The sequence below is a fragment of the Agrilus planipennis genome, unplaced genomic scaffold (assembly GCF_000699045.2).
Source record: "Agrilus planipennis isolate EAB-ADULT unplaced genomic scaffold, Apla_2.0 scaffold185, whole genome shotgun sequence".
Taxonomy (NCBI): domain Eukaryota; kingdom Metazoa; phylum Arthropoda; class Insecta; order Coleoptera; family Buprestidae; genus Agrilus; species Agrilus planipennis.
Window position 1 is genome coordinate 547513 of NW_020439401.1, and position 13902 is coordinate 561414.

General features: G+C 32.7%; 1 protein-coding gene across 1 annotated transcript in view; it reads left to right on the top strand.

Annotated features, from left to right (window-relative positions):
- Window positions 1-13902, top strand: part of LOC108737760 (vascular endothelial growth factor receptor 1) — a 29109-nt gene that overhangs the window by 254 nt on the left and 14953 nt on the right. Inside the window, exons 2-4 of the mRNA XM_025978934.1 lie at window positions 9449-9582; window positions 9646-9814; window positions 13181-13311. Coding sequence (XP_025834719.1) covers window positions 9449-9582; window positions 9646-9814; window positions 13181-13311 — 434 coding nt within the window. The remainder of the gene's footprint in view (window positions 1-9448; window positions 9583-9645; window positions 9815-13180; window positions 13312-13902) is intronic.

Genomic DNA, 13902 nt, shown 5'->3' on the forward strand with positions numbered 1-13902 from the left:
AACATTTTCATATCCTTTTCAAAAATGCTGCGATTGAGACAGGAAAACATTAGTATCTTATCGTAAATCGTTTGCATAGATATCGAAAATAAATATAAATAATTGGAACCGACAAGATTCATTAGAAATAAAAATTGAGCATATACTAAACGTAAATATTGCTGCGTTTTCAAAACCTAACTTAAAATATGTGACTAAAAAACATTATTTAAGTTTGTACATGCGCTATAATATAATTATAATGGGATTGCATACAGGTGTTTGCTGTAACCGAACCAATGAAATAAAGTGAAAGTTACAAGTTTGAAGTCTTTAATAATTTTAGACATTTATTGCAAAGGCACTGAATAATTACATTTACAAAACGTGACACCGATCAGACCGAAATATGTATACAATTAAAATTTTCCATTTTCAAGTAATTGTATATTATTTCTTATAGGAATATTGTCACACATTTTTACATGTTTATGTGTGTATGTGACCTTTACAACGCTTAGATGATCATGATCAGAATTAATGAATCACAACAGGTATGTTTACCTGTTCACAAATGGATTCGCCGGGGTTTTTGTTATTTATTATTAAAACTAGCGCGAAAGGTTCAAAGAACAATAAAATCAGAGAGCGTTTAAATGTAAAATCCAATTTTTTTAAACTGCTTAAATGCATTACGTATAAATATAGATAATGTGTATATTTAAAAATATTAAAGAGAAAAAAGATAATTGGTAATAGCAAAATAAAGAAAGATACTCTTAAGTTTAAGTTTTTCCTACAATTTAATTGAGTATCGTTAACAAATAAGACATATATTTAAAAACAAACATTTATGAAAGTATGTTTTTGTTTAAGAAAGTATGGAATTTTTATTTCAAATTGATGGGTATTCCAATTTTAAAGATAGAACAATTTTTGAAGCAACAAAGCTATTTTAAACCATCTCGACTATAATTTAATACGTTTTAACGATTTCAAGTGGCGATGCTAATAGCAAAACGTTTAATAAATGAAGATGATATCACTACTGATGAGAAAGATCATTTTGCATCTACTTTTAAATTACTTTGTATAGACTTAAATAAATTTACTGCAAACAAGTAGTAATAATCACTTAATTTTCAGCACTTTTTTTCTTCGTTTGAACTTCTATGTGAATAATTCTTTAAATGACTTGAAAAACAATAGTTATAAATTAATACAGATTTTTTAAATCATAAACTATAATTGAATATAGTAATATGGTAAATAATGTAAAATATTTCACGAAATCTTTAACCGTTAAACTTGTTGCTGTTTTGTTCGTTTAGGTGGTTAAATGAAGTTTACCACAATTTGACTTTGATAACTCGAATAGATTTACCACAAGAATGGATAATTCGTAAATATTAACTTATCAACACAGACTATAAGAATCAACAAGATATAAAGAAACTCATTTTAGAANTACATTCGACTGATTTAATTCAATTGTTTTATAAATGGTTCTAACGCCAGCAATTTGCATGACATTTATATGACAAATTTTGGAACACAAGGGAGCGACGCACTGATGAGATCCAAAAAGATCGAAATCGCGATCCGCGAATGTAAAATATTTCACGAAATCTTTAACCGTTAAACTTGTTGCTGTTTTGTTCGTTTAGGTGGTTAAATGAAGTTTACCACAATTTGACTTTGATAACTCGAATAGATTTACCACAAGAATGGATAATTCGTAAATATTAACTTATCAACACAGACTATAAGAATCAACAAGATATAAAGAAACTCATTTTAGAAGACAGCAGAGTATATAGGACTATCAATCAAATACCACTTCAATCTTAACTAATATAATAAATGCGAATGTGAATTTGATTGTTACCATTTCACGACTAAACTACTCAACGAATCATCATGAAATTTTGTACACTCATTGTCAGGGGTACAAGAAAGGACATAGGGTACCTTTTATCCAGAAAAACTGCTGTTCCCGAAGGATAGAAAAAAATACTTTTATGTAGTCGTCGATGAGTTTTGACCAACGTATTTAGCAGATCAACGCGAGCGATGCCGCTAGTAATTTATAAAAAGAATATTCTATATATACGATAATATACTATTATTAACTTTAATATTAACTGATATCGTAATTATACTATAATTAATAATTTTTACAGCAAAACGGGGACCGCAATACAATAAAATTTAGTACCTATAGGCAGAGAATTAGCTTTACAATTTTAAAAAGATGTGTTGACTGAATTTTGGGCCATGTTCTCAAATGTGGATTTTACGAGATATGCGTTACTGAATTCCCAATTAATCAATTGAGAACCAGGTGGAAGAACGGGTATACAATATTGACAAATTGATCTTTTACGACATTTCGGTTGCTTGACTTGCCTACTTCATCAGGCGAATGTTGATGAAAAAGCCAATATTGATATGTATTACCACAATCATCATTTGCCTGACGAAGTTGCATGTCAAGCCCTCGAAACGTCAAGAAAAGAAAATACATCAACTTCGTCTATTTTTATTCTTATATCTAGATATATTCTGATTAGCTAAGAATTAAACGAACTTCATCTCGGATATGTTACATTATTTGTTGATATCCAAGTTAATTACTTTTGTATTATTATTTTTGTGAAAGTTCTTGATAACTACAAAAAATGCTGCTTGAGTTTGTCGTCAATGGAACAGTACCTTACGATACTTGAAATACCTGTTCTGGAATGTTTAAAGGCATTACCTATAGACGCCACGACTACTACCATTATTGTTAACTGTGTCAAGATTCTTCAATGGATGAGTCAGACGTTCATTTACCTTTTAAGAAAAGTGAAACAGCATACAAAAACGTAAACGAACCGACCCGGTGACAAGTATTTCACAACAATTGACAATCAGTTGTACACCCAAATCATATTTTCCTCTTTTATCGGCTGTACCGAAAATAAAAAAATAAGATAGTCACAAAAAGGTTTGAGTTCCTACAATATGGTCATGAATGGTACCAAATATATATGTATATATAAACATTGCCTGGCTAAAAAGTTGCAAATTATTTAAAAGACACTTAATCGCAAAGCATTGCGATAAGTAAATGAATATAAAATAGAACGTTAGTGTTAGTTCTAGTGTAACGACCTCCAGGAGGGTCAGTAACTGCATAGTTTTTCTACAATAAAATTGACGGCCGATTATAAAAGCCTTTGACCGTAGGTGCAGTTCGTACGCGTTCGTCAAACGTGCACACCTTAATAATTCCACGTAAATACCTACTCGTGGAAATAATTTTCCAGTTTTCTCATTAAACAATCGAAGAAAAAAATTTAATCACGGAAATCAAGTACGATCAGAAATACTACAAATCGATTGTCTATTAATACAGTGGCGTCGTTTAATATAACAAGAACAACATGTCCCAGGGTTTTATTTTGTGAGAAGGAAGAAAACCTTTTGTCTGTTAATTTCGTAGTATAATAATCTTAAATAATAATAACAATAGGCATGTAAAATAATTCGAAATGGTATGTATTCTGTCGAAACTGCCAGACGTGGATCGCGATTTCGATCTTTTTGGATCTCATCAGCGCGTCTCAGGCAGCTCCGACAGAACACAGATCAACTTTTACCTGCTGTCTTAACAGCGCGTTTTAGAAAATACCACAAATGGCGCAGTAAACGCCATCTATAGGACGATGCTACATTTTAGGATTACGTATGCTCCAACAAGGTCCACTTGTGTGGATATCTACTTGCTGAAAACGAATCCCGGCGTAGCCAACCTCAACGTGATAGGCACGTTAGCTTAAGCTAGGCATGTAGGTTATAAAATTGATAAATTAAATTAAATGCTGCCTAGCAGTAACAATAGTAGGCAACAATTCGTATTTGGGCATCATTTTACAATTAAAACAGAAAAATAAAGAAGGGAAACGATGGTTTGAAAGACAAATTTATAAACCTGGAAAAAAGGATAAAGCAGGAATTTAATTAAATGAAACGGGACATCGAAAGCTTGAAAAAAGAAAACGAAGAAAAAGAAAAGAAGATATACACATATGAACAAAAAATCACACTAATTGAGGAAACAATAGGAACTGTTCGCGCAAGGTCCTAGAACCTCATTATTATTATTATCATCAAAGTGTCTTCGGTAAAAGAGGTGAGGGTGGCGATACCACCCCTACCCCATTTTGGTTGAACTCTATAAATTGACTTGCTTGGTACAAAAACAAGTGTTCGAAAAGCTCTCGTGAAGTCTCCTCAATTTTTATCTATCCTAGCTAAGTTATGTCGTTAAATTAATTCTTCTTCTTTTTCTGTGTTAATTGTTAAGTGTTCCTTAAGTTGTATATAGTTTTTTTGGTTAATATACGGTTAAAAAATATTGAAAAGTTTATTAGAGAAAGTGAGCTCTTGTCAAATTTACAAGTAGCATTTCCACGAAACAGGAACTATAAAAGAAATTAAAAAAAAAATTAAAGCAGTGGAAGAGGAAAGATGAGAAAATGGAAGCAGACGCTTATGAGTCGCCTGAAGTGGCGATAAAACAGATAAGGGGCTGAGATGGCTGATGGAAAATTTAGAGAGGGAGAGAGAAGGAAAAAGAATGTAATAATTAGCGGAACAGACATAAAGGATAAGAAAAACTTAGAGAAATGGATGGAGGAAAAGCTAGGAGTAAAAGTAGTACTAAATGGTTTCGTAAGAAAAGACAGAAGAATAGAATCATCGATCAGGAATAACTATAAGAAAAACATGCAAGTGATATTCTGGAACGTAAGAAAAATAAATGGTTTAGACGAAGAGGATTGGGATGAATTAAGGAAAAACGACATATTAAATGTGATCGAGGCGTCAATAGAAAAAAAAAAGGATGTTCAACTAGAGCGACAGCTAAAAACAAAATGAAATGAAATCACGAGAATAAAAGGAAGACCCAAAGGAAGTGTGGTCACAGCGTTGAGAAAAAGCTCGCTAAACAAAGAAATCACTATCAAAAAAATAAATGATGAGTTGAAAAGGATTGACTTGAAAGCAGGAAGTGATGAAATAATAATTATAAGTGTATACATGAGAGAAAATAAAGAAAAAAATCGGTTGTCTGTAAAGTCGGTTTACTGACGATTGTTGAACGTGACAACGTCATAAGAAAATACTGATGGAATGGTTTCATTTTTCAAAAGAAAATTTTAATTTTATTTGTTTGATAGATATTTTGTATGGATATAGAGAAGAAGGTAAATGGAAATGTATTATTGTATAGCAGCTGTCCACACGGACGCATCGCTCACTCAAGTAGGAGAGAGACAGATGTCGAACGTTGCCGAACGCGGAGGCCGATTGTGCCTCTTTGTCGCTCGTTCCGCGCTCTCGCTTGCACTTCAAGCCTTAAATGGAACGCCTCAGAACGAGGTAACGCCGCATGAGTCGTTTTCACGTCAAAAAATTTTGAAAGAATTTGTTCATATAAAAGAAGCCTGTTACGTGCTGGTAGCTAAGAAACGATTCTCAGTTATGTATTAATAATTACGAACCTGTCACTGCCCGATTAAACATATACGTATGAGGTAATAATCCCGTTAATGGCCTTAATAAATTTAAAAACCTTTATCACACTCCAATTACTTCAAAAACAAGAGTATGCGATACTTTAACTTTTTATTATCCTCTCGTAGCACAGACGACTAAAGTTTCGGCTTCTTTTCCACGTTCATTAATATTCGCTTCTCATTAAGCGTCTGCTTCACGTAACGAATAAAAATTTAAAATGAAAAATACTCTGACTGAGTTACATCAACGCTCGATTCAATTATGGTAAGGGCCGCACTAAATAAAAAGGTTTATTCAAAATTGAAATATTGCTAGCCAAATTACAAAAAGGTTTGAATGCTGATGATCTGTCCGTTTATTGCAAGCAATGTGAATGTCTTTATTTCTAATCGGCTGATTTTTCCAAAGGAAATTAAAAAAAATTGAATTAAAGGGACGATTTATAAAGTAAAACCTGCACTTGAATCCCGAGAAAAATTTGAGTTAGAGAAATAGATAAATTTAAGTTCAAGAGTTTACAAATGTTTATAAATGTAAAACAGGCGAACAAAAAAACATTGGAGTTAGAAAACTTTTCGAATTATAGTGTATCTAGAAAAGAAAACGTTTGTGGGCCTATGTTTGACATTTTCTTTAAATTTTCCGAATAGGATTGTGAAATATCGGCATTAAGTTAGAAAACGCCGCTTATACACATTCATAATTCATATTGAAAAATGTGACTGGGATCTGCCCGGATCCATTCAATAAAAATCTAAAGCACACACAGAGCGCTCGGTTGGAGGCTAAAATTTAATTTTTATGTCAAAGACGAAGAGCTTTAACAGTTTTACGAGCTTAGGAGCATTACATCTACTGTTGGGTACGTTCACGTGCCATACTTCTCCTCTTTTGACAGCTTCCTCGATATTAATAAATTGTACAAATGATCGATTATGTTGCTGTGTCAATACGAAAACTGGCTCGGCGACACAAATTTTATTTGACGAAAAGACGAGCCATAACAAGTATTGAATTACTTGTTCTAAGTAGAAACATGCACCAAGAAGGATATTTGTAATTACCTAATATTTTTAAAGAAATGTTATTAATGGATCGTAAATAAAGTCTTAAAACTTCGGTTGCAAAATTAATTTTTAAAATAAGGAGTAGTTACGGTAACGGGCAGGGGGGATTGAAATAGGAGGTCTCCCCCACAACTGTACCATAAAAGCTTTGCGGCGGTCTCACCCCCTTAAAAAATTATAGGGGTTCAAACTTTATTTTAGTTACATGAAAACGATACAGAATTTAAATGTTCCAGCGTAAGTACACGTGACTATAATGGAAATTGGTGCAGTCATCTCCTCTGGTGATACGACTTACTAAAATTAGTTGAATATCAAAACTACGTTTGATATCCTGGATGTACAATATAATAATACAAATAATTAAAACCCGTAGTATGCATATGTATTTATATTTGGTTTCCCAAACGAAAACGATTCCTCTTATTATTCCATTTAATGATATTTATGTCCGCTTCTCTATTTAATATTACTGTATTTGTGTGTTTTTATTTGTTTATTTATCAAAAAATAAACAATTATTTAAGTACCGCCTTATACAATACTATCTATCATCCACCCACTATTATCCCATAAAACGTTAACGTGTAATTTGTTGATCGAATTAATATTACATTACTGTAGATTCGGTTACCTAAACGCGTTAATCGTTTTCACAAAAATATAAAAATTCCCTTATCTTTAAGACCTGTTCTTCTGTTAAATATCGTATTATTTTTGGCCAAGGGTCACCCTTGGCTCAGAAAAATAATGTAAGGTTTTAATAAGATGTAGTGGTTCGATAAGGAGAAGGAAGTTGGGAAGATAAAAGTTCCCTGTTCTGTTAATTCCAGATAACGCCTAACAAATCATTTCAACTGTAAACGCTTCTGCAAAGCTGATGCTGAAACTGTGTTGATATTTTCGTCGAAAATAATAACACACCATCAAATAAAAACATATGTACTTGAAAACTCCCAAATAAATTTCTCTCAAATTGAAAAAGCAATAAACTACAACCATTTAGACGGTTTCTAATAGCGTTACATTTATGCAAAAAGTAACACGAATATTGGTGTATTAAAATAAACTAGTGTTTCATTTACATATTACTTATAACCGCTTTAGCAATTCACAAATCCGTGTACACATCATGCTTATATTTAGTATGTACGTCAAGGAGATTCTTCTTTTAATTTACTATACAAAAAGTATATGCATTTTCTATTCAATAGAATAGAGAATATCCTTATCAAATGTAATGCTTAGAAACGAAACCATTTAAAATTTCCAGTTGTTTAAATTTTCCAACACCACAGCAAACCGTCGAGTTTTTTTTCAGATTATGGTCACTTCCTTCCTGCCTGGTTGTGAACTAATCACAAATATGTGTAGTACGCATTCCGAGTATAATTAATACAATAATTATGATATGCGAATTTCTAATGTTAGAATTATACTTACATCTATAAAAATTGTATAATTCTCTTAAATTGTATTAGTTATTTTTCTTTCTCGATTAATCCAATCAAAAAATAAAAATGCCAAACGCGAAATTAGTGAACAGTAGGTATATCGAAAAAAAATAATTTAGAATTTACATCTCTAGATGTCGACGTTTCGGTCAATACTATTTTGTTGACCGTTATCAAGACTATTCAGTACTACTTTATTAAATTAATGTTTAATTCCTTCTTTATAGAGTACTGAACAATATTGATAAGGGTCAAAAAATAGTATTGACCGAAACGTCGACATTTAGATGTCTAAATTCTAAATTATTCTTTTTAGATATACTATTTACCAATTTCATCTAACGGCATTTTTATTTTTTGGGTGAATTTAATCGAGGAAGAACTACCTATTACAATTTAAAAAGAGTTCCATTGCTACAAAAGAGATAATCAAGGTTCTATAATTTTTATGAATACTTTGTATAAAATAAAATAATTCGAAGTGGTCTGTATTCTATCGAAACTGGATCTCATCAGCTCGTCGCAGACAGCTCCGACAGAACACAGACCAACTTTTACCGGTTGTCTTAACGGTGCGTTTTAGAAAATACCACAAATGGCGCGGTAAACGCCATTTGTAGTACGATGCTACACTTTAGGATTAGTGGTATTTTCTAAAACGCACTGTTAAGACAGCAAGTAAAAGTTGGTCTGTGTTCTGTCGGAGCTGTCTGCGACGCACTGATGAGATCCAAAAAGATCGAAATCGCGATCCGCGTCTGGCAGTTTCGACAGAATACAGACCATTTCAAATTATTTTATTCGATCAAGGTAACGTGCCTATCACGTTGAGGTTATCTACGCCGGGATTCGTTTCAGCAAGTAGATATCCATACAAATGGACCCTTGTTGAAGCTTACGTAATCTTAAAATGTAGCATCGTACTATAGATGGCTTTTACCGCGCTATTTGTGATATTTTCTAATACTTTGTAGTAAGAAGAATTAAAATAGCAGATTGTGTTTTACGCTGATTCCTAAAAAAAGGAATATATGTTTTGACAATTTTTTGTTTTATTACACACAAACAAAGTAAAACAATAAGTGTGTAATCATACATAGTTTTATTTTTTTTTAATTTTCTGATAGAGTAACGTATCGATTGTTCCAGTTCGCTAAAGCCGAGTTTTACTGTAAGCGTATATAAGCGTCGCTAAAATATTCATAATGCAAATGTGGCGTTCTTAACTTTTCTGTAAACTGAATATAAATTCACTTAAGCCAATCAGGTAGATGGAAATTTTCAAAACAAACGTTTCTCATTTAACGTAAATTAATTATTTAAATGAGTAATTAGCTACATCATTATTAAGTTATAACTTACTTCTTTTTACTTCAGGGTTTTCGACGTCACTGGGAGCTTTACAAATAACGTTTCCTAATCAAGACGAACTAATTATAAATGCTAACACCGACGTCACTTTCGTATGCGAAGGAACCCATTTGGTCAGCTGGGTTTACCCGAATTCAACAGTAAGTTGATCTCTTTATAGTTTTTGTTGAAATAATTGTAAATATCGCGTCATTTTGTTTCAGGATCTCGCCGGAAAATCGTCTACTATTACTACAACGTTTTCAAAAGATGGTGGCAAATACACAGCCTACTTACAAATAACGAGTGCGTCCTATCTCGACACGGGATTTTACACCTGCCTATCTAGCGAAGACACTGAAATAAGCAAAAGTTTTTATTTGTTCGTCAAAGGTAATAGAGCTTGAGCTACAATGTAGAAAAGTAAATATTAGGAAGGGAGTCAAACAAAATCATTAAAAACAGTAAAACTATAGGGATAGATATACAGGGCAAAAAATTAGTATGTTTAGATTTGCAGCTGATATAGCACTATTAGCATCTAACAAGGAGGAGTTAGAGATACTGGTATGCAAGAGAAGAAAAAGTAGGGAAAGAGCGAATGTAAAGAAACCAGACGAAAACTTAGTAAAAGTGGCTGAATTTAGGTATCTAGGAAGTCAGATAAGTCAGGACGGAAGGAGTAGTAGGAATATAAAGCAGAGGATAACGCAGGGTCGAGTCGCCTTCAATAAAAAGAAGTTACTTCTGTGCTCGCGAACGATTTATTTAGAAAGTCGAAAAAGATTTTTAAAGGTGTATGTTTGGAGTGCGGCACTCTACGGGTGCGAAACATGGACAGTGGGCGCTGCGGAAAAGAAAAGGTTAGATGCGTTCGAAATGTGGTGTTACAGACGAACGATGAGGATATTGTGGATAGAGAAGGTTAGAAATGAAGAAGTATTAGAAAGAATAGGAGAACAGAGGACTATGGAAGTCAGTAAGAAATAGGCGAGATAGGTTAGTAGCACATCTTCTCAGGCATGAAGGTCTAGTCAGAGACATATTAGAGGCAGAAGCAGGAGTTAGGAGGGGTAGAGGTAGACCTAGATTAGATTACTGTTCGCAAATAGTTAAGGATGTGGGTTTTTTTTTAGTTTTGGGGAAATGCGAAGATTAGCTCAGGATACGAACCAGTGGAGGTGCGTGTCCAACTAGTCTTAGGAGAAAAAACATTCTTGACCACTTGAATCTTTAAGACATTTTTACTTTAGGAATTCATGATAGAATCATAAAGGGCAGTGGTCTAAATAAACTGTTGTAGGTTTAGATGTTTCGTTTGCATTAAAATTCAAATTAAAGAAATGAACTGCTAATTACCTAAAAATTGGTAATTAAATAACTATTGAATTTTAGCTAATGGTGCTTAAACCAATCTTTGAATCAACATAAGAATAACTTAAAATTCCTGTGTGGAAGGCTTCTCAATTTGCTGTTGTAATTATTTGGACGTAATTAAATGGACATATATTTAAATTCGTTTAAGTTGCATTTAGTCGAAACATTCGAAGGAAGACATAAATTTCGTTTAACTGCAGTATTGTAATAGCTGTCGATAGTTAACTGTAAACTTACAGACAAAATACAACACATTTTTCCAATCCGCTTTTATTTAGTCTTATTACAAGACCAGATTCTTTACGATGTTTCACAACAATTTATTGCGCTTTTACGGAAACTAACTTCTAAGTTTCTAGTTTTGTACAACGTACGTGTTTTATCTACAGATGTAAACGTGGTACCGATAGTATCAGTGCATTTTTCTGATTTTCGTTATCTAAGCATTTTTCTGTAATATTTTAGATGTTGTGTAGCAACATATATCTACCTTCTCTATCAAACATAAGTTCGGTTAGTTCTGTTGTTTGGTCATTCAAATATTATTTTAAAAACTCTTTGTAACTCCCTCACAACAATAGAACAAACATAAATTAATAACCGTTAATGATCGCTTAACATAATTTAATTATTTCATACTCATAAAATCCACCAACATTCTGCTTTCTCGTGGCAGGGAGATATCCTATTTAAAAATAAACGTCAGATTACAAATAAAGTCCGTTTAGTTGTGTTAATCTTCAAATGCAAAATGCTAATGCCAGAAATAATTATTTGGGAACATCCCTTCAATTATCTTTTACTTCTTGGAAAACATTTAAACCGGATGAAATTGCATTAGAATTAATTACAACATATGTGTCTCTGAATTTTAATATTATACATTTATACAATAATTAATTCGATTCTGAGCTCCCTGGAATTATGTTTCACAACCAAGTATTATAAAATAAATAGTAATTTCCTTTGGTGTTGAGAAGATGCAGCTATTCCAATCGATGAAATCCCTTAAGGGATTGTACCAATAAAAGGGACTCGTAAGCCCTTAAATACACCTCCCGGAATATCTGTTATTATTTATTCAATTGTACGGTTCGAGGAAATGGCTCGCTTCGATCCATTTACATTCGACTGATTTAATTCAATTGTTTTATAAATGGTTCTAACGCCAGCAATTTGCATGACATTTATATGACAAATTTTGGAACACAAGGGAGATTTCCAAAAACTAGAGTATAAGAGGAACAATGTCGTTATAACATTTTCCTTTTAAGTTTTTCACTCGGATAGGTATATGTATTATTCAGAAAAATTAAAAGAAGAAAATTGTAGATTACTTAGGGGAAATGTCATTGCAGATATTTGCGGATATTTATAAATTATGTAGTAAATGACAGTCTTACATATAAATGTTTGTTTCCTATACCTAACCGCAACCGCAAACAAAAGTTGCTGGTGTCTTATTAATGAAGAATGTCCTCTAACGATTTTTATCGTGAGTGTTAAAATTTAACCAAGACAGATAATAATTTGGAATATTGAGAATTCTTACTTTTATCTCAGATTTCAGCTCAATTTATTTTGGTACTATAACTTTTTTGATAGACATACAGGGGCAATAGATTAGTATGGTTAGATTTGCAGATGATATAGCATTTAGGAAGCAGGACTTAGAGTTAGCTTTTAATAAAATGGTAGCGGTATTGACAAAACAGTACGGAATGAAAATAAATAAAAGTAAAGCTAAAATACTGGTATGCAGAGGAAGAAGAAGTAGGAAAAGAGCGAATGTAAAGACAGGAGACGAAAAATTAGAAGTAGTGGGGTCGAGTCGCCTTCAATAAAAAGTAGTTACTTCTATTCTTGTAAACGGTTAATTTAGAAATTCGAAAAAGGTTGTTAAAGGTGTATGTTTGTAGCACAGCGCTGTACGGGTGCGAAACATGGACAGTGGGCTCGGCGGAAAAAAAAGATTAGAAGCATTCGAAATATAATGTTAGAAGCGAATAATGAGGATACCGTAGACAGAGAAGGTTAGACAGTATTTGAAGAACTAGGAGAACAGAGGACTCAATGGAAGTCAATAAGAAATAGGCGATATAGGTTAGTAAGATACATCTTCTCAGGCATGAACATTTAGTCAGAGATATTAGAGGCAGAAACGGACGTTAGGAGGGATAGTGGTAGACCTAGATTAAATTACTGTTCGCAAATAGTTAAGGATATGGGTTGTTCTAGTTTTAGGGAACTGATTAGCTCATGATAGGATAGAGTGGAGGTACGTGTCCAACTAGTTTTAGGACTGACGACATGATGATAAATTTACATTTTTGTATGCATCTATTTCTTTAGCACTTTAGTAAAAGTCTTTTTTTGTTATAGATGAAAGCAATTTAGCAGTTACTCGGGACAACGAATACGTAAACGTGGTAACAGGCGAAAAGGCTATTATTCCATGTAGACCAACATCGCCTGATGTTCAAGTTGATCTCTACAAAGAAACGGAAGACCAGGTACAGATCGTTTCAATATGCATTTCTTTTTTGTACAGAATTTCTTAATAATTGTAAGTAAAAACAACGCTTCTCAAAATTATTAGATACTTGTTGTACATATAGTTTTCAATGCATAGTTTTTACTACTACCTATAGAAAAATCTTTTTGCAGCTGTAAGTAATACCTACTATACATATAGTATTAGCCTTATTCGTATTTGATGGTGAGTGGCTTCTTCCAGTATTAGAGAAATAAAATTTACCTTATGCTTACATTTAATTCATTAATATATGCGTATAAAAATGAAAGGTTTTGTGTATTTCTTTAAGAATGCTTTTTCAAATGTGGCTTTATTCGCAGGCATTTATATTGTACAGAGATCATTCGAAAAAGGTAAAAAAAAATCGGTTGTCTGTAAAGTCGGTTTACTGACGATAGTTGAACGTGACAACGTCATAAGAAAATACTGATGGAATGGTTTCATTTTTCAAAAGAAAATTTTAATTTTATTTGTTTGGTAGCTATTTTGTATGGATATAGAGAAGGAGGTAAATGGAAATGTATTATTGTATAGCAGCTGTCCACGCGGACGCATCGCTCACTCAAGT